This window comes from Frieseomelitta varia, unplaced genomic scaffold (assembly GCF_011392965.1).
Source record: "Frieseomelitta varia isolate USP_RPSP 00005682 unplaced genomic scaffold, Fvar_1.2 scaffold_782, whole genome shotgun sequence".
Taxonomy (NCBI): domain Eukaryota; kingdom Metazoa; phylum Arthropoda; class Insecta; order Hymenoptera; family Apidae; genus Frieseomelitta; species Frieseomelitta varia.
The window spans coordinates 168,654-191,643 of record NW_025110570.1 but is presented as its reverse complement, the minus strand read 5'-3'; the positions used below and the strand labels follow the sequence as shown (position 1 = coordinate 191,643).

The 22,990-nt window shown below is 36.8% G+C and overlaps 2 protein-coding genes across 2 annotated transcripts in view; both read left to right on the top strand.

Annotated features, from left to right (window-relative positions):
• The window catches only part of LOC122535873 (contactin-6-like), an 80,606-nt gene that overhangs the window by 35,714 nt on the left and 21,902 nt on the right, over positions 1-22,990 (top strand). Inside the window, exons 4-5 of the mRNA XM_043667752.1 lie at positions 13,611-13,667; positions 14,776-14,862. Coding sequence (XP_043523687.1) covers positions 13,611-13,667; positions 14,776-14,862 — 144 coding nt within the window. The remainder of the gene's footprint in view (positions 1-13,610; positions 13,668-14,775; positions 14,863-22,990) is intronic.
• Positions 20,369-21,927, top strand: LOC122535877 (diacylglycerol kinase theta-like). The gene is made up of 2 exons (XM_043667757.1): positions 20,369-20,611; positions 21,573-21,927. The coding sequence occupies exons 1-2, from the start codon at positions 20,369-20,371 to the stop codon at positions 21,900-21,902; spliced, it is 573 nt and encodes a 190-aa protein (XP_043523692.1). The 3' UTR covers positions 21,903-21,927.

Here is a 22,990-nt window from a genome sequence, read left to right as displayed (position 1 = left end):
AGGCTTTTCATCGCGGTGTTCGCCGCCGTTTTGGGTTAATTGGATCAAACGAACGATCGTTTTGCTCCCTCGTCTCCCGATATACGTCAACAGGGGATTCAATTACGAGTAATTACAGACGCGAGGAGAAGGTATCTACATAAGGCAACGACAATCCGCCATTGTTCTGAGATATTCGATCACGTATCCCGCGAGTAACGAAGCCGGCAATTTCCCGGTTGTCCTATCACGCTGATTCGATGATGACGACGCCCGGCCAAATTATTTCCTGGCCATCTCGTTCGCCCTCGTGCACGCTCGGGTTAACGATCGCGGCCGGCCGGTATTGCGGCATCATCGGACCCGGGAATTATGTTCCCCGAATTGGGACGAAGAGGGAAATCAGCCGGGCCGGTAGTAGTTTGCACGGTGCCTTCGACGGAACGAAGGCTCGCCGATGATTTTGTGGGATTGCCGCTGATGATTGATTGAGGGGAAAATTTCCGATAGATCCGCGCGGAAAGTTTCGCAGTTCGGTGTATTGATTGAAAGGTCGAGTTGGTGGAAACTGATTCGAGGATATCTATTATCGGATGAATGATGATGCTTCGTTACAGAAAACGGACACGCGTGAACAGAGGGACAAAGAGGTAATTAGCTTGGAATGTTACAGGGAAGAAAGAACGTTTATAGGTTTGCGAATTTCTTTTTGTAGGTAGTTGCTGGATGATATGTTTATGTTTCGATTTCTTTTGTATCGAAATGTTATAAAATGAAAGATAGATGAAATTGGAAAAGTTTCCTCAGTTGGAATTTGCAATTTTCTTCCTTAACAGAGATAGCTTTACGTAGAAACTTGAATTCATTGATCTTTTTCTGCTTGCTCAAACCATGTGCTCGTAATCCACGCCACACGAAAACGGTCACTCAAAATGGCTCTGCGCGGAGATAATCTCAGCTCAGCCATTTTACAGAAGAAAGGAAAGACGAATATTCCGCGAGATTTGTATAATAAAGGGCTTATCATAAATTTCCTTTTAATTTCATTCTTTCGCAAGAATGTAATAATTCCATCGACTCATGTTTTTTAACATCGGTGCTTTGATAGTAAATGTAGACCACTCGTCACAAGTATTAAAGTCATTTGTACAAAGTTTGCCTCTACGTTGGATTCGATTGAACGTTTGGAAACGGAGTTATAAACTTTCGCCGGTAATAGACAGAATCATGAAAATGAAATTAAGGGAAAGAGTAAGAGAATCAGTTGATGGATGACGAACTTTCGTAATCGTTAATGCAATTACGCGCCGCCGTGCTCGATTTTCATTTCGACATCGAAATTCACTCGTAATTTGATTCTCTTTTCCGCTTATTAAATGTAGAATCTGTAAACACCTTTTCTGCTACAAACTTAATCAATTATATTGTACACGATAATAATAAGATGTACAGTGGCAGGCGACAAAAAGAGGAACACTTTAAGTATTACTCTAAGCATTTTAATATTAGTGACAACAATCTATCATGATATACTTTGTTCTATTTTATACTATATTTTATATTAAATCTTGTCAAATGTAATTCAGTTTTTTTAAAAAATGTAGTATTGACCTCTTAAACTTACTTTTGATCGTCACTACATTTAAAACAGCATTTCATAATAGGAAACAATATAACAAAAAATTATAATTAAATGTTATATCTTTGATAAAATATAAAATTATGGATACATATTTCTATTACAATCCCAAATTCATAAAGATGATGTAACACAATCGTATTATGATCGAATATATTACAGATTTGTATGTCAAATGTTCAATCACACTCACGTATAAATTTTATATCATATTCACAAACGTGCTGAGATATCATAATTCATATGGAACAGGTTTAAATAACCTTCTAATGAAGTAAAAAATTTCTTACGCGAATATTAGCATATCGTGCTGCATATTACATCACGCTATACCTATATATATTACAATTCCGTTATGAGATACGATTCCATAATAAATTTCAGGGAAACGAAATTAATAATACTGTCAGAAAATAATCAGAAAATTGAGAGTGAAACGCGAAAGGAATATTACGTAAATAATGAATAGATTCAATTACGGAAAATTTCTTTGACGTGGGAAGTCCGTGTATTATAGTTTTAGATAGGAAACTAGGTAAAAGTTTTCAATGAACGTTTTATTATACAGTTCCTTTGGGAACGATGGAAATAGGCTATTCTGTCGATATTCGATCGCTTCGTTCACTCTACTATCAAAAGGCATAAAAATTGTTACATACATACAAGGCTTGACAACAAGCTACGCGTTTAATCATTTCTCGTCGAATACACTTTGACTGATGTCGCACATTTGCTAAAAAAAAAAAAAAAAATAACGAATGAGATCTCGGTTCAAAAAATGTATTACTTCCCTTGTTAGGTTCATGCCATGGTCGAGAAAACCATACAGCTATTTTCGAGATCTAAATGTTAACGCTTCGACCATTTGGGACAAGGAATAATTCAGCATATTTTTAATCGTGAAACATGAATATATACCATCTAATTTTCTAACATCTGAATGACTCATTTTTTAAACAGATCTTCAATTATACTCATTGATTGCGAAAATTTATAAGAGTTGGAAATAACACGAGTGTGAAAAATTTATCTCCAAAGCATGTATTTTTGCCATTTTCATAGCTCTTTTATCTTTTCATATTGTCTAAGACGTTATATCATAAGAATTTGTACCCTTTGTAATCTTTGTAATATGTCACAAGACTGTCGATATCACATCATCCACCCCTGTCTTTTTTTTTTGAGAGACGCGCGAGATATTAAATATAATACATTTAATCCACAACTGAAATCTAAGTAACAATTTAGGCCTCTTGTTAGTCAACTCTGGCATTTTTAATTTAAATTTTGCTGCTAGAATATGGATTTCTATGTAAATTATTATTTTTGCAAACGAAAATGAAAAAATTTCAATTTAAAGTAGAGATTTGGATATTTTATATATTGCTTCAGATTATATACATACATTCTATACGTTACTGAATTTTTAAATTTCTCATAAATGCATAAAGATCCACAGTCTATTTATTGCTAATCTCTATCAGAGAGAATAAAAACAAATAAAAATTAAACGCCCAATTTAAAGAGAATAAAACAAATAACAACAAACAAGAATTAATACCCAAGAGTTAATAATATAAATTACTAAATTGTAGAAATTTATAAAACTATTGCTATTTGAAGGTTAACAAGAGAGAGAATCAATCAAGACTATCGAGAACAATCCTAACATTGTAGCATCTCAACGTTTGAAGAATCAACTAAATTTAAGTTTCTAAATATCGACAGTATGAAATCTCGTTTAGTTTCTTCATCCATCAATCTATCAATCATTTCCCACTTCCCACAAAATCGCAAGAACACAGGCAAACAGAGACAATTTCACCGCTTGAAACACCTTACAAAATAAAAAAATAAAATAAGAGATGAAACGACTAAACTTTCCCCGATAAACTTTCTCTGATATTTCCATATAATTCGAACTGTCGTTTCGCCAAACTTTCGCGTAATTTGATTCGTACGAGTGAAGAAATTTGTTTGTCGATACGAGGTAAGCAACGGCGGATAACGAGAAGGGTGGAGAAAAGGACAGAGAAAAGGGGGTGAATTTCATCGGCGTGCCTGATAAAAACCGAGGTTTCAGCACACGTACAAGGATAATGCAGTTTTATGAGTTCGTGTGGCGGTACGTATGATAAAGCGCGGATAAAGGTGATAAATGTATGGCTTTTTATTAGCGGGGCCGGTCGCCAGTTACCAGGATGATACAGTTTTCCCGTCCTGGACCGGATATTTATTATACTTATTGAAATGTTGGCGAGTCTCTCTGACCGATTATGTTTTTATCAATTGGAACGGGTCATTTCGCGAGTCGAGATAAGATTACGATCGCTAGTTTTAAGTGAGCCGTTCGTTTCAGTTGGTGAACACGCGAGACGAGACGAATTACTTGCTTTTAACTCTATTACTCTTCTCAGGTTTGTGTGGATGTTTATGTTCCGCAATTCTTAAATTTTTTAATTTCAGACTCTACGAATACAAAGGGGAAATGTTTCCAAAGAAAGGAATGTAAATGTTGAATTGTAGAATAATTGTATAAATCAATAATAACTATGAATGAGCGCGATGAATGTTATTTTGGATTGGCTAACATCCAAAAAAACTATACACAGAAAACTCGAAAAAAAAAAAATAAAATACTTCATAGAAGAATCGTGGACATGACAAGTAGAAGAACTTGTTTATAAGGCAAATTGGCGCGAGATAATCTCGAATTTTGCAAAGTGAAATTATATTTAATGTTGATAAAAATGTATCCAGTATATCCCGTAGATGATATAAATTTTTATACTTCCTCCCATCTGCCACTACATCTGCGCTAAGATTACAAATTCGTAAAAAATGAACAATTTCTATGAAGTGTAATGCCGGTATGAAGCGACACAATTCATAGAAGCAGACCAAACAAATAAAAGAGAACTCGTATCCCTCATCCTAAACGGAACACCCTTCCTTCGTTCATCGTCTTTCACAAGCACGTCATATACATTTTTCCGCGTTCCAGCTGATTATGGCGCGATTTAATTCGCAATTTATATTCACTTAGCAAACATAAAGTAACGTCCAGCTCTATCACACGCGCCGTTGCTCTCCGCTCGCCGTGTCCGGGAAAACATCCTGGCCAGCATCCCTTCTTTTTCCCCGCGAAAAGAACAAGGGTAGTCGAGAGGGCGGGTCCGTTACAGGCAAAACGCGCTAATTGAAATTAGTACACCGGGCAATATTTGAACAGGTTCCAAGTCCGTCGCGAGGCAACGCGAGGAAGAAATTGGATGGAGCGACGGCCGGAGACGAAGGTTGCTGATGGACCGAAAAAGGATGATGCTATTAGACTAATTAAGGCGCCTTAAGATTTTAACGAGTTCACTTGCCTCGCCCGGAACTTCCGGATAGTCCGCGTGTGGCGTGTAAACTTCATTACCGCCCAATCGTCCCCCGCGATCTCTCCCTCCTTTTCCAAAACTCCTTTCTCCCGGCTAGCTTTCGCGTTAAATTCGACTAAGCAGCAATTTCCCGAAAGTGTTCGAAAGCGTTTCTCGATATCGATTCTTGTTCCCCTCGCGGATTATCAGAACAAAAGCTGGATTTCTTAGGAAAATTCGCGCTCGGTATCGTGATAACTAGACTGCGGATTCTTGTGCATTTTACAGAAAATTTTCAGAAGCGGAAAGTCGCAAAGAACGTGCACAATATGAAAGAAATATATATAAGCTCTATGTCCTTGAAATAATAGTAAATGAAATAGAAAAATAAGATAAGCTACGATATAATACAATGAGTAAAGTAATAATACATTATCGATGGTTACTGAACTAAATCCGAATAGGCAATTAACTAAGAAAAGTCGAAGAATCTAGCAGCAGGCACTTATTTTCAGTCACTTGAACGGAAGCGGCTTATTAATGGCGTCTAATGAGGAATTCGATGCATCGAAAGAACGTGGGCGCGTTGGCTGGTCGAATCATCAATCAGGTGGGGCAAAGTTAAATTGCCGGGACAACGGGTTTTAATATCTCCCGAGAGAAATAAAAGTTGGCGCGATAAATCAAAAGTGAAAAGTCTCTGCTCTCCGACTGTGTATATTTCTCTGTCTGTCTTTCCTCCTTTCCATCTCCTTTTCTTCCCTGTCCTTTTTTTCCGCTCCTTCCTTCCGTCTGCCACTCAGCCACGTTACAAAATGAGGAGTCTTCACTCTATTTCTCTCCGTTGCTCCGTCCCTCCGACGCTTCTACCGTTTCCCGTTTCTTCGTCCTCTCTCGCGTTCTCTCGCCGCCTAATGCCTCTTCTTTCCATCGACGACTCGCAAAAGTGATAAATGAATTCCCCTCCTTCGCCTGCCTATTTATATCCATGCGTCGAGCCCGCTGCTACCCTTCAAAATTGCATAATCTGCCCCGTAATCATGGAGAACCCGCGAACATCTGCCCCCTGTCGTTTAGAACATTTTTAATCTTTTCCTTTTAGTTTTAATCTTTCATATCCTGTTATTTATGGTACTTCTATTCACGAGATGTTTAAAGTTCTTAACGCCAATTCTTCTTATCACTTTGCTTTTCCTCTAACACATGCAATGTGGTGCTACGAATTGTGTTTTACGTTTTCTTGTAAATTTCATATTCTCCTATTAGACTCCCATTCAAATAACGAAGATTGAATCATGAAGCTGATTAGTAGTCACCATCAGACTGCGAATTTTTATGCATTTATAAAAAATACTTTCCACGATGTTTCACTTTGTCCAAAATTCTATTTTCAAAGGTGTGAATTTATACAAATTTACGATCTAGTCAGTCGTATCGTTTCCTAACGGTACTGAAACAACCGTTCTTTGACGGACATAGAGGCGAGTTGAAAACGAGTTAAAAACCCGTATAATCGAAAGAATAAAAGTAAATCTCGATAAATTCTCGAACGGAAGCACAACGGCAACAAAACGAACGGGCCGCGGGAGACAGGCACGCGCGCGACGTAGGAAATTATTTAAATCCCGTTCGCCGCTTTCAATTAATTTTCATCGCGACCCGTCACGATTATCGATCCCACCGTTCCCGAAAGGCAGCCGTTTTATTATTCAGACGACGTTTCGTTGGCGAATTAACGAGTTCGAGCGACCACGGTCGCCAGGAATATTTTCGTACGACAAGTGTCGTCTAACGTCGTTAACGCGAAATACGCGCGCGCCTATTATCCATAATATTGGAGCGTTGAACAGCGTTGAATTCATCGCGGTGTTGTCTCCACAGGGATCGTTAACACTGTGTCACTCGAGGACTTTTGTCCGCCATTTCGTTGCTGAAACAGCTGCGCTACACACAAACGATTTTTATCGCGAGCGAATCAATCGTTATATCATCTTGTCTTACACTGTCGAGTCACGCTCGTTTCTTTACTACGTGTGCACTGTGCTTTCAAAATTTAAAAGAGAAAGGAGTCCTGTGGAATTTGAACTCGAACTTTGTCCCTTTGTGCACCGACGATGTTCAAAAGTGCCATTTTATATGAACATTGCTCATATCGTAAAAATTGGCGTCAGACGCGCTCCTTTCATATTGAATTTTACATAGTAAGAAAACTTACAGATTTCTCACGAGAAAGAAACGTTTTCTAAATGTACAATTTGTATAGTAGGCAGGCCTTGCTCCTTTGTATCTATGATTTGTCACTCTGAGGTATGAATTTAGTTTCATAGTTACTCTGTTCAGATATTTTTTTAATGAAAAACACTGTATGAATAACAGACTTTTTAAAATTTCGCGATCTTCGTCATCCTAGTGATGATATTATTGAAAAGACAATCGTTCATTTACAAAACAAGTATATGTATATGTAACAAGTCTCTCTCTCTCTCTATATATATATATATATATATATATATATATATATATATACTTCGAAATCGTTCATCTGTCACTGTAACATAACAATGATATAAATCAAGGTGGCAGTGTTAGATGAGACATCCTATACATATATAATCTTTCGATATTTTCGTCACGTGACAAATTGCAATAACGTGTTTAGTTAAAAAGATTAAAAAGAAGATTAAAACACACGTGTTGGTTGATCGAACGTGACCCAGTTTGTAACTGGCGAAAATTGCACGTACTATCGATTACATACTGATTTTTCGCGGCAACTTGTAATCGCATGGGTGGCGCGTGCCAGCTAACGATAAGCCTAAACGACGCGAGCAACAGGAGAATGATCTTTACGAGCTACGACAGCACTAACCATATCCCCATCTAGCTAGTTTTTTAACCTGTAAAGTATGATAGCCTCGAAAGTGCAGATGCTTGATAAGCAAATGCTCGTTCTCCTTCTGTTTTCGAAGAAATTTTATATCATCGGATAATTGCATCCCTGTTCGTTAGTTTCTTGTTCGCTAAGGGTGTTGTAATTGTAAATTGTCTTAGGAGAAGATACGATCGTAGAAGAGTTTCTTCGTATCTTACGAGCTATTAATTTCACGATATATCTACTGTTTTATATAAATGACATATCGATTTTTATTATAGAATATTCGGATAACGAAGATTTCGATAATGGAAGTTTATTATTCTAACGAAGGTTTCTGCGGTAAAAATGAAATTTTAAAAAATATTTTTACAGTCTCGTCTCATTGCGATATTAATATCATTTCGAGCAAATTAATGGTATACATTGAACGATCATACTTTATTTGACTATTTCGCGGATAAAAATTAGTTTTTTCTTTCTTAATAATCATCTGATAAGAAAATATCTGTTAACGTAGACTTCCAAGTTGACTATTTTCTAAGTAGATAAAAGTCTAAGAAACTGCAATATGAGTCACGCGAATTCTATCCGAATACAATCTGCCTTTCTATTTAATTTCGTAATAAAAATAAGCAAATGTACTGCATAAAGAGAGAAATACACTATTAAAGAAAATTGTGCAATTATAAAATAAAATAAGTACGCAATAATAACAATTTAATAATATGTTTTACCAAAATGCTGAAATGTTCAATAAAGTTTTACTTACTCTTTTCCAATTTATATTTATAAAATAAACATATATCGATAAAAAATATAATGATATAATATTTGGAAATACATTTCTCAATTCAGTTCTTGCATGTTAGAATAATTTTTAAAAGCAAAATATTCAATAAAAAAAAATCTAATATAAAAGTTTGCTTTCGTGTAAAATATAGATAGAAATATAGATTATCGAGCCATGATCGCGAATATAAGAATATATAACAACTGTTTTAATTACTAATTCTGAATCTACACGCAATAATTCTAATTAGTTCACACATTGGTAGTTCAATTGTACAAGAAGAATTATCGTATGTACGCCAATTACGTAGGTATATATAAACGAGTATACTATTAAATAAAAGTATATACATTGAGCCGAAAATTAAACCAATTACGAAAGAAGATTAATCGTTGCCAAGCAAGCTAAAATATGCATCGACGTATCTTTCACCATCCAAGCAAGAATCCGACTCTGAAATTCTCGAAAATATTTATGTACATCTCCCGGAGAAACGCTCAAAGTAAAAACAGAACATAGTACAGCAACTACAGAGCAACTAGATATTTCTCGGTACATATTCATTGTACATACATATATCTAAAGCATCGAAGTTCAAGCCTTAGATAGTTTTCGGATGATTTAACGTCAACAACTAATTCAACATTAATTCAGTAAGTTTAATACAGTTCGACACTGAATACGAAACTCGATGTACGTGTCATCAAAGTTCAAGCGCGAGAACACGCGAAATTATTAGTCAGGATGTCAGTATTATTAGAACAGTTCGGAACAAATGTTTTAAATTAATTCGGGTCAAGTTATTTCAATTTTGATTAGTTGTACAATATTGAACGAAAAGGATTGAGCAACGAGTAATTTTATTTCTAGTTTAATATAATAATTTTTTCAATCACTATAGGATTGGTATGATTGAAAGGTATATAATGCATTAGAAAGATATAAAAGAAAGTGAATAAAAATTCTAATCTATCCTTAAATCATGAATGCACTCGCATCACATAAATTATGCGAAATTCTATCTGTTATTAATATTAGGAGGATGTATATGAAAAATCGTTTTTTAAATATAATGGATTATCGGTACGTAATTAAGTATCTTCAAAATATATTTAATAGAAGCAATTATTTTTACATGATTTAGTACAAACTTCAAATTTATAAGAATTATCAATTCCAAAGTTGAAAAATTTTTGGAACAGACGTGTTACAATTGCAGTTTATTTTACTTGGTTTACGCATTAAAAAATTATCCAGAGATCTAGAAGCTGAATATACATATTTTTAACGTTTCCAAAGTACAAACTTATTTGCAATTAATAGTAACTTAATATTTTTATTACAAATCATCTTAATATACACAACTAATTCCACGAACATGCACGAGTCATAGCAAATTTCTTCTTATACGATTAATAACTGATAACTGACGAAACTTAAAACTTCGAAGAACCACATTTCATGTGCATCAATATATTACTATCCAATTATTTCAATTTACTCAAGTGTCACAGTTTTCTCGAATGAAAAGCTTATCAAGTTCTCGTAATTATAATCCACTCAATTATCAATAATCAGTAAAAGTAAAATTTGAAAAGTTTTAATTTAACCTTAAATCAGTGCTAAATTGAATATTGATCGCTTTCTATATATGAGAACAGGAACGAACTATATGAAAGGATCGAAGAAAAGGCACAAACAATAAATGCTAAGAAAAGGTCACACTATATTCATCACGTCGAAACGAAAAACGAAACCAGAGCAATGAATAAACTATAAACAGAATAACGAACTGCTACTTTGAGAATTTGTGTAAATAATTCAATGGTATAACTTCGACCTTTCGACCTAATCAATCTTTTATATGTGCCAAAATATTCTATTTATTTATATAAATCATTGCAATTTAAATGCTAATTAAAATAAGTAGATCTATAAAATCGTATCTCTGTCTAAACAGGAATTAATATGAATTTTGACAAAAATACCGTATCATTTTAATAATTACTATATTTTTATACGTATATTCTATTTGAAAATAAAAATATATTAAGAAAATTTAGCTTTTCTATATGAATAATTCATAAACAAATAAGATTGGCATCTTTTTTTATTTATGTTAAGGTTAGGTTTAACTTAATTAGGTTAGATCTAGTATTTACAAATTTAAATAAATAGTAAACTATTTTTCTTCTTCCAGAGAAATTTGATGTTTGGCACTTACGATGTTTTCTACAGGAATTTTTAACACGTTCGCTTTAAAGCAGGTGGCGACGTTTCCGTTTCTATAAATATTTTAAAATGATTAAAATAAGACATCTCATTGGCGATAAAATTTTCACTATAATATAATGAAATATTATTACTTCCAATCTCAAATTCAGTGATCCGATTATTAGAGTACATATATACAGTTTCTCACGAAAGTATTTGAACATTTATTTAAACAGATTTTTTAATTAAACTAAATATCTGCAAGAATATTGATAATCTTCGTCTCTTGTAAGTAGAGAGTCAACGACTGAACGATCGATCGATCTTTCGATAGATACTGTTACTTTTTCTTCCTCTTTCTTTCTTGTTATATGAAAGGGTTAACATTCTTAGCAATTAATAAATAATTAAACAAGTAAACGCTTTACAAAAATTAAACATTCCTTTCGACAAGAAAAATACGTAAGTAAACTTCAACGTTTTTGTTAATTGTAAAAAAAAAACAAATCCGTCATATTGACCGTTTTGGATTAGGTGCAGAGTAGTTCATACGCTTATACACGCGGAGAGTTAATTTCTATCAAGCCAAGGAAATAATTTAGCCAGTGTAACTCGGTGATGATGAGAGGAGCCAGCCACGTATTTACATTATATTCAGCAGGCGTAAATATGTCTGGCAAGAGGCATACTTTGTCATTCCATCCTATTTACGTTGGGTAGCATGCAGATATCTCGGTGGCAGGCACCTTCAGTATACGGGCAATCGCTCAACGTTCCGTGACAAATAACGATGACTTTTTCGTGGTGAACGCGTCATTGTGACGGGGCGCGTCCGCGTCTGGCGCGGAATTCCGCGCGAGTAATTCCGACGAGTTCCTTCCACCGAGACGCGTTCGCTCGGTCTCGGTTCGATAAAGAGCTTGTCTCGGAATCAGTCGGTATTTACGCCGTTTCGTAAACGTCGCGAAGGCGAAACGCGAGGCTTCGAGTTGATAATGGAATTACGTGTTCCAAGAGGAATCAGCGTCCCTTTAAAAACTAATACCTGTCACGGAACTGATTTCTTGTTGTCAGTCTCGTTTCGTTTCTGTCTGCACTACCGTTTATAAGTACTTGGACAATTGGTCAAAGGTTCAAATTCTTTCGGATTATGATGGAAGAATGTTTCTCTGTCGTTGGTACAATTGGGCATAGATAATCTGCTAAATTGAAAGAAAAAATTCGTCTGTATCGTTCAAGGTTTATGTTTGCATCTGTAACAAATAGTTGACACTTTAAATTACTCACGTTGGATATTTCTACAGGGAAAGATTTCATTCACTTTCAGTTGTTACTATTTTATTAGTCTTTATTAGTCTTTTATTAGTCAACATTATCTATTGCTTTGTTACTTTTTTGGAATCTATGATTCAAATACTTAAATGAATATATCTCCATTGAAATATCTTTTATCTAATATATGTAATTAATACTGTATATGGTTGATATGGTAATAAGAGACAAAAAATTAGATTAAAGAATCTCATTTGAAATATATTTTATATATTTAGACGTATTTCTTTCTACAAACAATTTCTCGGATAGTTTCTAATTTTTCTGATAGTATAAAGAGATTCATTCCTAAGATTTTTCAATTGCGTTTGAAATATTGATCTTTATATATTCATCCTCTACAATATATACTTATTTCAGTACAAAACTAATTTCTAACTCAACCACCATTCGCTGTTGAATATACAGTATAGTGTAATATTTTTACGATAAATATATCATAATTATATCCATGAATATATTGGTTTCAAAAACTTTCGAAATATAACAATGGTTTGCATATTCACTGAGAGTATTTTTACATATGAACAAAGAAGATACAGTAAAAGCGTATGCAAACTGTATATTCTTATTCTTATATATTTATCCCCTACGATGTATACTTATTTCAGTACGAAACTAATTTCTAACTCAACCACCATTCGCTGTTGAATATACAATATAGTGTAATATTTTTACGATAAATATATCATAATTATATCCATGAATATATCAAAACACTTTCGAAATATAACAATGGTTTGCATATTCATTGAAGGTATTTTACATATGAAAAAAAACGTTGTGCCACGATATTTTTCCCACATAATCAGCGAACAAATCGCGAAGAATTATCGCGTTCAGGAACAAAAGTCTCAGCCCGCAAAGGCGTAAAGAAACCGCTGCGCTGCGTAATCTACGATAAGCATAATCTCCGACCAAATGCAGCCCCCCTCCCCCATCCCACCCCCCCTAAATCCTAAATACGCGACTATTCTCCGACGTCACGACATTACGACAACGAAGAACGCGACAAAACGAACGGCGAATAATTAGGAATAATTATTCAGCTGTATTCACCGCGGCGACAGGGTTAGGGAAGCGTGGCAAACGAGCTCGCAGCCGAGTAAGAGTGCGATAGGTAGCGCGTAAAATATGATGTGGAGGTTGGCCGGCCTGGCCGGCGCCACGGTGGCTAATACGTTTTGAGGGCGAAGTTAGTAACAGGTGGCGCAATCCATAACGGTTCGTGCAGGTTCCAAGTCGACCCTCTTGCCACCCCCTCTGTCTTCTCTCTGCTTGCATCGTTGGTTTACCGAGCAACCACCCTCCTCTTAACCGTGTTGCTCCTAAACGGGCCACAAGCGCGCCTACCAGCAGCACCGCGCGCCACGAGGAGAAACTTTAATTAAAAATAAAAACTTGTTTCTCTCGTTGCAGTGTCGACGCCTCCGAGCACCAGCCCGAGCCCGTCTACCACGGAGATGCCGAAGAAAGGTAAGCTCGTACACCTGATTTAATCGTGGGGAAAATAATATTTTATTCGGGGCGGCGGAGCTTCGCCTCGATACCGCTTCGAGGATCTTCTTTTCCGAGACGTTGCGCGTTTCCTTCATTCTTTTTCCCCTCTTTTCTTTTCGGTTTACTTCTGTTTTCACTGTTATACCAGCTTCCTCTGTGCAATCTACGATTTCCATTCGATTTCACGAGACGCGAATAAACGTAACGATTTATGTAGATTTGAATTAAAGGAGAAGGATAAAGTTAATGTTACAGGGATATTTCTATTTTTATTTAATTTTAGTTGTAAATATTCAGTGGGGAAGATTGGGGCGGGGGTTTGATACAAGTAAAACTATCGCGTACACTTGCTACTAGTACTAGCTGTACTTACTGAAATTTACTGTTTAATTGTTCGTTGCAAGTCTACGTTTAGTACGCTGACGTTAAATAATTTTGGACCTCGTGGAGAAAAAGTGCTGCTTTCTTAATAGAACTGGAAGCGATACATGAAATTTTACGTTCTGTCATATCATATGCTCTAAACTTTTTAGTGAAATTTCTTTTCCACATAGTAGGTAAAGTAATATTCTTTCTCGTAGTTTCATTTTCAATGTACTAAAAATATATATTTGCACACTTTTCATTAAATTACTAATTCAACAAAGAAAAGTAGCAAAAATTAAAAATTTAAAAAAATTAAAAGACGTGTGCCGCTCGTTCTTCTTGGAAAATTGAAAGATTCTAGTGATTTCGAAATTTTTCTTCGTTAAAAGCAGCTAAGAATCTCGAATAAATAGATAACACCCGCGTGATGAAAAATGTTTGAAAGTGTAGCCGATTGATATGTTTGCCTGTACTTCGTACACAGGATCTCATAAGCGGCTTTAACTTCTGTCAGTTTCCTTAAGGAAGGTAATTTAGTTGCTCAACCGCCGGGGTCGAACGGCAGCGATCTATTATTTATACAACGAACGTTGCGAAGCTTCAACGACCGCGTATATTCCGTTTAAAAAGGAACGAGGTTACCGAGTGAACGTTTTAGATATTTATTTCTCGCGAAATCCCCCGGAGTAACTGCTATAAAATGCCATTTTCTGTACAGATTGGGAGCTGATGGCCGAAATGAATAACTCTGTTTACGGGAATCCAAGCTCGCTGACGATTCACAACGAGAAAAACGTGAAATCAGGTAAACCCATTTGCGGATTGTTCGAACACGTGTTTCGTACGATGAAATATACGCACGATTAAAATATTACAATATTTTTTTCCTTGGATTAACTTTGTTCTTTATGAACGAAATATCTGTGGAATGTCGTTAGTTTAGAATCAGGTGCAACGAGACACTGTCGATTTTTGATAAGGACTACCTCCTTAAATAAAAAAAGATTCTTCGTTCTTGCAAACAAATTTTATAGTACTTCGTTGAAAGCATTTCTTTACAAAATGTTAGACAATGTCACGCGTATCTCGTTCGAAGCGTGTCATAAACACAACCTCGCGTGACAAAATATTATATTTCGTTCGCAGATGCGAATGTATTAAAGTGACTGCGAAGTAAGACGTGTTGTTTCGAAGAGCAATACGCACGAGACGAAATTTATAGTCGAGCGTGCGGCTGAGAACGCTGAGAAAGCGAAACGTCGGATTAGCAGATATCAGACACACGGAAATTTCGCGCCACTTGGAGGAAAGTAAATGCAAATGACAAAAAAGTTCCTTCCCTTCGTGAAGTCTACTGGCGAAAACGTATTCTCTTCAATCTTGATCTTTTTTCAAAGAACGCATCGATCACCCAGACGCCTCCCGTGGGGGAAAGTCGAGGAAAAGGGGAAAACCGGTGCAGCGAGACGGAAATGCAACAAAAATGTAATAACGTGATAAAGTTAGCAACGAAATGACGAGAACTCCACCCCGGATAGGATATTCGACGGATGAAATTGGATTATTTTTGCAAATGCGTTTCCAGCTACTTTCACTCTGCCTGTCTGCGTAACGTGGCTCTCTCTCTCCTTTTTTCCACGCTGAATAAGTAATCAAAAACGGGTACATGAATATTAAATTCATGCATACGAAATGATCTTAAAGCTTGACTCTGGCATATCAATATCTCACCGACTAATTTTTCCTAATCGTAACTATATATTAACTTATTAAGAATCGAGAAAATAGTTTATCGTAATGTTAAAGATGTCTAGATTTCTTTCAATTTTATACAACTGTACGACTTCGCCGAAGAAAGAGAAAGCATTGGAATTGCATAATTTAAGAAACAGACTCGACAATGCGATCAAAGACGAATTTATTATTAGTTACGTGTGTTCAGTGTTGGAAAAGTTTTGTTGCAGCAGAATAAGCGAAATGATCGAACGAAGCTGGAGATCAAACAGCCTCGTCGAAACGTAAGGAATTCCCTTGCGACGGGTTCTAAATTTCCAATAATTAACCCGGCTGTTAACTAACGCAACCCCGCACCGAAGATCCTTGAAATCGATCGCGGCTTTAATGGTGGCTTCAAGGAATTAGGACGCTCGTCGGCGCTCGCCGTATTAAGATAAATCTAACGAACGGAACAACGCGCTTTTGCCGTCGTCAAAGAAGCTCGAGAATTCAATTAACTTCCCCTAACTGTCGTAGTTTCGTTGTGATTTCACTTTCTCGTCTGGTCTTTGATTCGCGTGGTTTCTCGTTTATTTGCATTACGACTATATACAGTTGAATGCAGTCTGAATGCAGTTCGATGTGGTCTAATAAGCCACTGTAACATTAAAAATTCTTTTGACAATTTTAATTAATCATAATGAATTTTTTCAATTAGTGAATTTTAGGTAAAGTAAATCTATTCTATTTTTCGAAATATTAAATATCACAACCTATATACACTTTGTGACTTAAATCGATATGAAGATTGAGAATTCTCTTTACAAGTTTGACGAGTTTATTTTATCTTTCCAGTATGACTAGAACGTTTAATTAGTTACAAGACTTTAGTGAATTTTAAACGTAATAAAACTAACAGGGATTCTCAGCTTCTTAAGCAGGGAATATTTTCTAACTCGTGTTTAAATGTCCACATTTGGAATGAGTAATTGTTTTCGTACAATAATGAGGTACATACATCGTTATATCCATAGTACAGGTCATTATGACGGAATATATCCATCATAGCCACTGAATCACATAATTATTAACTACTTGCTCAAGAGAAACAATATATAATATTCAACAAATCTCGCTCATCATATTGACATTATGGACCAGTGATTTTGTAATTAAATATCTATCCTATAAGCTGCGCAATTGTACATTTCTATAGCTTGCCCTGTACAAAGTATTACCAAAAATCACACCCAATTTTTCTTCGTCTATCGAATGATTTCGTCCGATCCGATTGAGAGAATAAATCCGTTGGACATCGAATATAATTGGACCAATCGGAATTCTTTCGCCGTGCACGATAATCAATCTTATATAATAAAAATAACTCGCTCTGATTGTATCACCGATCAAACAGTTTTTCGATCAAATGTAACGTAAGAAGCCCCAAAATGGACAAACAGGTCTCTAAATATAATATATAAAAGATCCGTAAACAGGCAAGTAGGGAGGTTAAAGCCAACAAGCTCGCGCGTATCAAAGCCAAGAAGTCGCAATCCTTTCGCAGTGTTCCAAAAACGCCCGGTAAAACGACCAGGAAGCGGATTACGAACGGTGAAGGGGGGGGGGGGGGGGGAGCTTAAAAGCCGTAAAAATCGTCGACAAAGAGTCCGTGAGGCGGTGAAAAGAAAGGAGAAGAAGACTCCGTGGGACAACGAGCGAAAGAGAAGTCACGCGAGAGTACGGGCGGATGCTCGTATATGTGTATATATACGTGTAAAATCTAAAGAGACGCGAGACCAAGGGGGTGTAAGAGGCCGGAGGTGGGACACGGAGCGGCAGGGCGGCCTCTCTCTGTAACATCAATATTTCATGTATGCTAACACGCCAGAACTAATAATGCTCCAGCGAGGAAGACCCAAGAATAATATCAGCCACCGGGCGTACTCGCTGTTCACCCCTCTCTCTCTCTCTCTCTCTCTGTCTTCCGGCCGCTTTTTCCTCCCTGGTAACTGGCGCGTCCTTGTCCCGTGCCGATCGTTTTTCTCTCTCCTTCGAAGGATCGTGGACCACCCTCGTACCATTCTAACGCTCCGTGTCTTCGGCGACGGAGAAAGAGAGGCGACGAGCGCGAGAGGGCTCGTTCCTTTTGCGCCTTGCGCTAAATTTAATCTAACAAAGTGCGAGAGAGCCTTTTCGAAAATTCGTGTCTCGTTGGCGGGCCGTGCCACCCCTCTACGCCCCCGGCGCTGCATCCGGAGCTGCGCGCACACTTGGCGAGAGCCAACGTCGTCGACGAGTGCTGCAGGAACAGCAGGGAGAGAAGGAAGAGACAAAGAGCTAGAGGCAGGAAGATACGCGACATCGGGGCTCGTAAGTCGTGTTCCTCCTTGTTTCTCCGTTCGCGGCGCGCGGCCTCCTCGCTTCGAGGAGCGAGCGAGACGAGAGGAGTACGCAAGGGTGAGGTTTGTAATTGGCGCAACATCTGCGGTCTGCGGGGTAGCATTAATGTTTGCTCCCCTCGACGCCTCTCCGCTCGGCTCTTCTCCTCGCTCCGCTATGTCGCTTTGTTTCGCCCTGTCGTCGTCCTCGTCATCGTGGCTCTACCCCTCTTCTTCTCGCGTTGTTCTCCTTCGTCTGGCCGGTGGTAGTTTTTCTAATTTGTTTCCTCTTTCTCTCTGTCTCTCTCTCCCTTTCTCTTTTTCGGTGCTGAGCGGTGTTCTTTCTCCGGGTTTTGTTTTCATTCTCACGCAGATGAATTGAGCCGTGGCTGGCAATTTTTGCCGAGGAGAAATTGCGTTCGGGATAATTGAGAAAGCGGTGTGGTTTTTAATTAAGAAACGATTGAGATTTTCCCCGCGAGTTGTCTCGTTGGGCGAGGATCGTCGCGTCGATTGGCATTGTAAATGGGACTCACCTAAGATCTACTCAGCTAATCACGGGTATCATTTGTATGAATTATTTTTCATTCGTGAATATTAACTGCAAAAGATTTGTGCATCAGAATATTACGTTTGTTGCATTGTAATATTATGTAGAAAGATTTTACGTGCGTGACTTCTTGTCGTATTATTATATATATTCTTTTTTTCGAAAAATATCGCAGTGTTTCAGACGAATTGATGATCATTTCTTTTTGAAACAGGAGTTTCAAAGAACAAACAAGTACATATTCGTGACACATTGGACGATTCATATCTCTTCACAATACAAGTTTCAAAATTCTTATCAATGAGAATTAATTAACTCAAAATAAGATCATTATAGGAATTCCGAAACTTATACTGTGAAACAATAATCACTCGGCAGGATTAAAAGAAAACTCTCTTTTATTACGAACTAATAAGATTTGGACAAAATATTTTCAAGTTCAGAGAAGCATTTACAGTTCGTAAAAGAGAGAGACTCTAGATAATACGAACGACAGTTTCGATTCGCGTACATGTTACGCCGTAATGTAATTTAGTTCAATTTAAAAAAGGGTCGACAGAAGTAAAGATCGATTCACGCGAAATCTATAACTATTGGTTCAGTTATGCTTTTCACTACGGACAAAAGGTTCTACGTTTGATGAATTTAAACGAGTGCTGGTTTTGTAAATCTATGGAACAATGAAACGCTCGCTCGCGCGTACAAAGCAGCAAACAATGCTAAACACGCATTTACGTCAATCGTGGCATTAAATGGAAAAAAATAACTGATACATTTGAACGTCATAGCGGCGCAGTCGCGTTGAATTTTTCTTCTTTTTATTCCATTTAAAATCTTTCAGCTCTTTAGATCGATTATACGTAGCTCGAAACAAGTTCCTTTAATCTGTCCTTTTTGTGCTGGCCTCGACGATGATTTCAATTTCATCGCATGTGGAAATACGTTTAACTGCATTTTCTCGCCTTAATTATCTTTTGCCTTGTCCTGCCAGGGAAATCGCAATCGTAAAAAGCGTTTTCACGTGAATAAATAGTAATTTCTTATTTAACCTTTGACATTCGTTCCCCTCTCCTTCCATTTTCTCCCCCTTTCCCCATTTTAATCGCGGCGGCTCTTCATCGTTCGACTTTTTTATTCCGTCGTTCCGCCCGTGTATTTTTACGCGTTCTTCCTCCTTCACTTCTACACACGTACGTATTCTGCTACCCTTTTTTCTTTTCCTTTTCTTCTTACCACGTTACCACTCCCATTTCCGATTATCCATAATTGATTCTCTGTTCTCCCGTTTTCTATTTGCACGTTCGTGGCAACTGTTCCACATTTCGGGGCCGGATATCCTTCGACGCGAGAATTTCTTTTTTTTTTTTTTTTTTTTTTTTTTTCACGCTTTAAACCTAGCGCTGCTCCTGGCATTTAACCTTTCCCGCTACGATTTATCTGCTTGCACGTTTAATTTCATCCTTTCCCTCCGCGTACGTGAGAATTCAACGATCGCGAACGGATTTTTCACTCGATTATATCTCAGCGGGGGGAAACGATCGTCTACGGAGAAGTCTCTTTCGAAAGTTCGTCTCCTTTGATCGTGAAACAGGAAAAATCGCTAATAAAGAAACTAATGATATTCAGTTCGAGCCAAGTTTTCGAAGGAAATGAAGCGATAGTGACGGATGATGCTTGCGATGATTTCAGTATGCGAGTACTTCGTGCACACGGAGTGCCAGGACTTTGCCGTGGCAGATTGCAAGGAGAACGCCACGTATTTACCTGGGAAGGACTTGGCGCAGGTAAAACACACTCATCACTGGCGAGAAGGTAATCTTCCCAGCAGTTCGAAATGCGCTGTCTGCAAGAAAAATTGTTTTTCTGCCGAGTGCCTTTCCGGGTTTCGTTGCGAGTGGTGCGGCATGACGGTAAATGTTCCTCCTCTTTCTTCTTCCAAACTTACTTTTCGCCATCCTAACGCGTAATAAGCACTTTCGTCCACGCTAAGTCCGATAAAGTCTGAATAATTCTCCGCGTTTATAAATAAAAAAACATTGAAATATATATATGTTTCTCTGGGCGTCTAAAATTATCGCGGTTAATGGTCCCCCTTCGAAGGGGGAAGCTAAAAATGATACAAATTCATCTGGAACGTCCGTTTGAACGATGCTTAATTGTCTTGATTGAAAATAACATCGATCGTCCCCAAATCGAATCAACGGGCGCTCCTGTTAAAGTAATGAGCGACCGAGTTTTAATAAAAATACCGATTTGCATAACAAAAGCGTTCCGTGGTGAAACACCGGCCGCGCTTTTGCATACGAAAACAGTGTAAAATTAGTATCGCTTTTTGTGAACGCGAGGAATATTTAGTTTCGTACGAGTGGCTCGAGAATAATTTGTAAATTTACAAACAGATCAATATAGAAACGAGCATCGAGCGTTCCCAAAAGAATTTACACGAAGGATCTTTGAGAATTCTGAAATGTCGGAATATATTTTTACCAAAAGAGCTTCGAAGGATGCATCTTTCGCCATCAGCTTAATTAATGTTTAAAGAATATCTTACGATTCTCGTTACGAGCCTCTGCTAAAGTCGGCGTTGCTGATTTAATTTCATACGAATGGGTGTGATGATTTGTAAATTTACAAACAGATGAACATGGAAAACAAACTTTGAACATTCCCAAAACAGTTGTCTCGCAATTAGAGAATTCTTAAATATTGAAATATAGTTTATCGTTCTTCTTTCACCATCGACGTCTCAATCAAAGTTAAAGTGCTCCACTTTCTTCCTTTTTTTTTTTTTTTTTCTTTTAAATCGCGTATCCGTATCTGGAGAAGGAAACGTGGTTAACACATTGTTGTTTGACAATTGTCTGATTGCAGTTGCACTCTTATTGTTATAAAAATATTCCACAAGAATGCACCTTTGGAAACTTGGAACCAATCTACTTACCACCGCATGCAGTCAGCATTCCACGTACGGAAGTTCCCATGGAGGCCATCATCGGTGTCCAAGTGCGTCGCAAAGAGGTTTTGGCGCGTGAGTATTCCTGCCGTAAGTGTCTATTGTACAAATATACGTTTCGAATATCGATTAGGGAATGTGTAACACGTGACCGGATGATAGACGGAAGTAGTGGAATGAAGTTATGTTCACGTACGTGTACTGTAAATATGCCTATCATATCTATACATATGTATCTCTTGAATTGATATTATCGATACCCTGTCGATTTCTTCGGAATTTTATTTTCAAACATCGATCGAACGAAAGAACAAAGAAGAGACCAAAAAGAAAAAAAAGAAAACAAAACGAAGAATCACAAGGGAAAAAGATTAGCTTAGAGAGAATAGGATGTTTTTATATTTTCTTTTCTTTTTTTTTTTTTTTTTTTTTTTTTTTGTTATCACGCTTATTAATTGAAATTAAAGACGAGCAATGGACTTTTAAAATTAGTATATCCTGTTTGTCACTTTGTACGCTTATTTATCACGGAATACTGATATTGATTGACAGAGTTATTCGAGTACGAAAGGGGAATAATTATAAAATAATTATAAAGTAAATATACGTTAGTGAAAATATAATAACGATAATAACAATATTCGTAAACACGCTTCCTCTCCGATCGTCACACACAAAATTTTCTTATTATTGTATCTGCAATTACAAAACAAATATACGCCAATAAACACAATAATATCTGGAAATATATATTCCTCTTCGATTATTCATCACGCTAAAATAACTTAAAGAGCTTAAATATTCGATAAATGGAGATCAATCTAAAGTGAAAATTTGCTTCCCGACACGTAGAGAAAGGAATATTCAATCAAACTTAATTTAAGAGAATTTAAATTTAATTAAATAATTGTGCTTTATTACTATAATTATTAGGATCTTATATTTATCGTATTTTTATTAACATATATTTGTTTTATACCATTTTCTCTACAATTGTTACATGCCACAATAAATATAATAAAAGGGATACCTAATAGAAAAGTTTGTTTCTCGATGCATAAAAAGAGAAATATACTAAGACAAATCCAATCTTAGATAATAAACGATCTTCCAATTTTTTAATTGAACTGAATCAAAGTTTAACATCGCGAATTAATTAATCACCAATGGGACCGAGAATTTTTACGTTAATTCCGCCTATTCGAGGTAAAGAACCATAAATTTACCATCGAAAATTAGTCAAAAGCTTTATACGATGAAATCGATTTGCGGATTCCATTCATCGAAAAGATTTATCGTAAATTGTTTCGCGTTATGATCGACACGGAAAATAAGG

Coding starts and splice junctions, on each gene's coding strand:
- LOC122535877 (XM_043667757.1), top strand. CDS start 20,369: ATGATGCTTGCGATGATTTCAGTATGCGAGTACTTCGTGCACACGGAG. Junction 20,612..21,572: donor GCGAGTGGTGCGGCATGACG/GTAAATGTTCCT, acceptor GTCTGATTGCAG/TTGCACTCTTATTGTTATAA.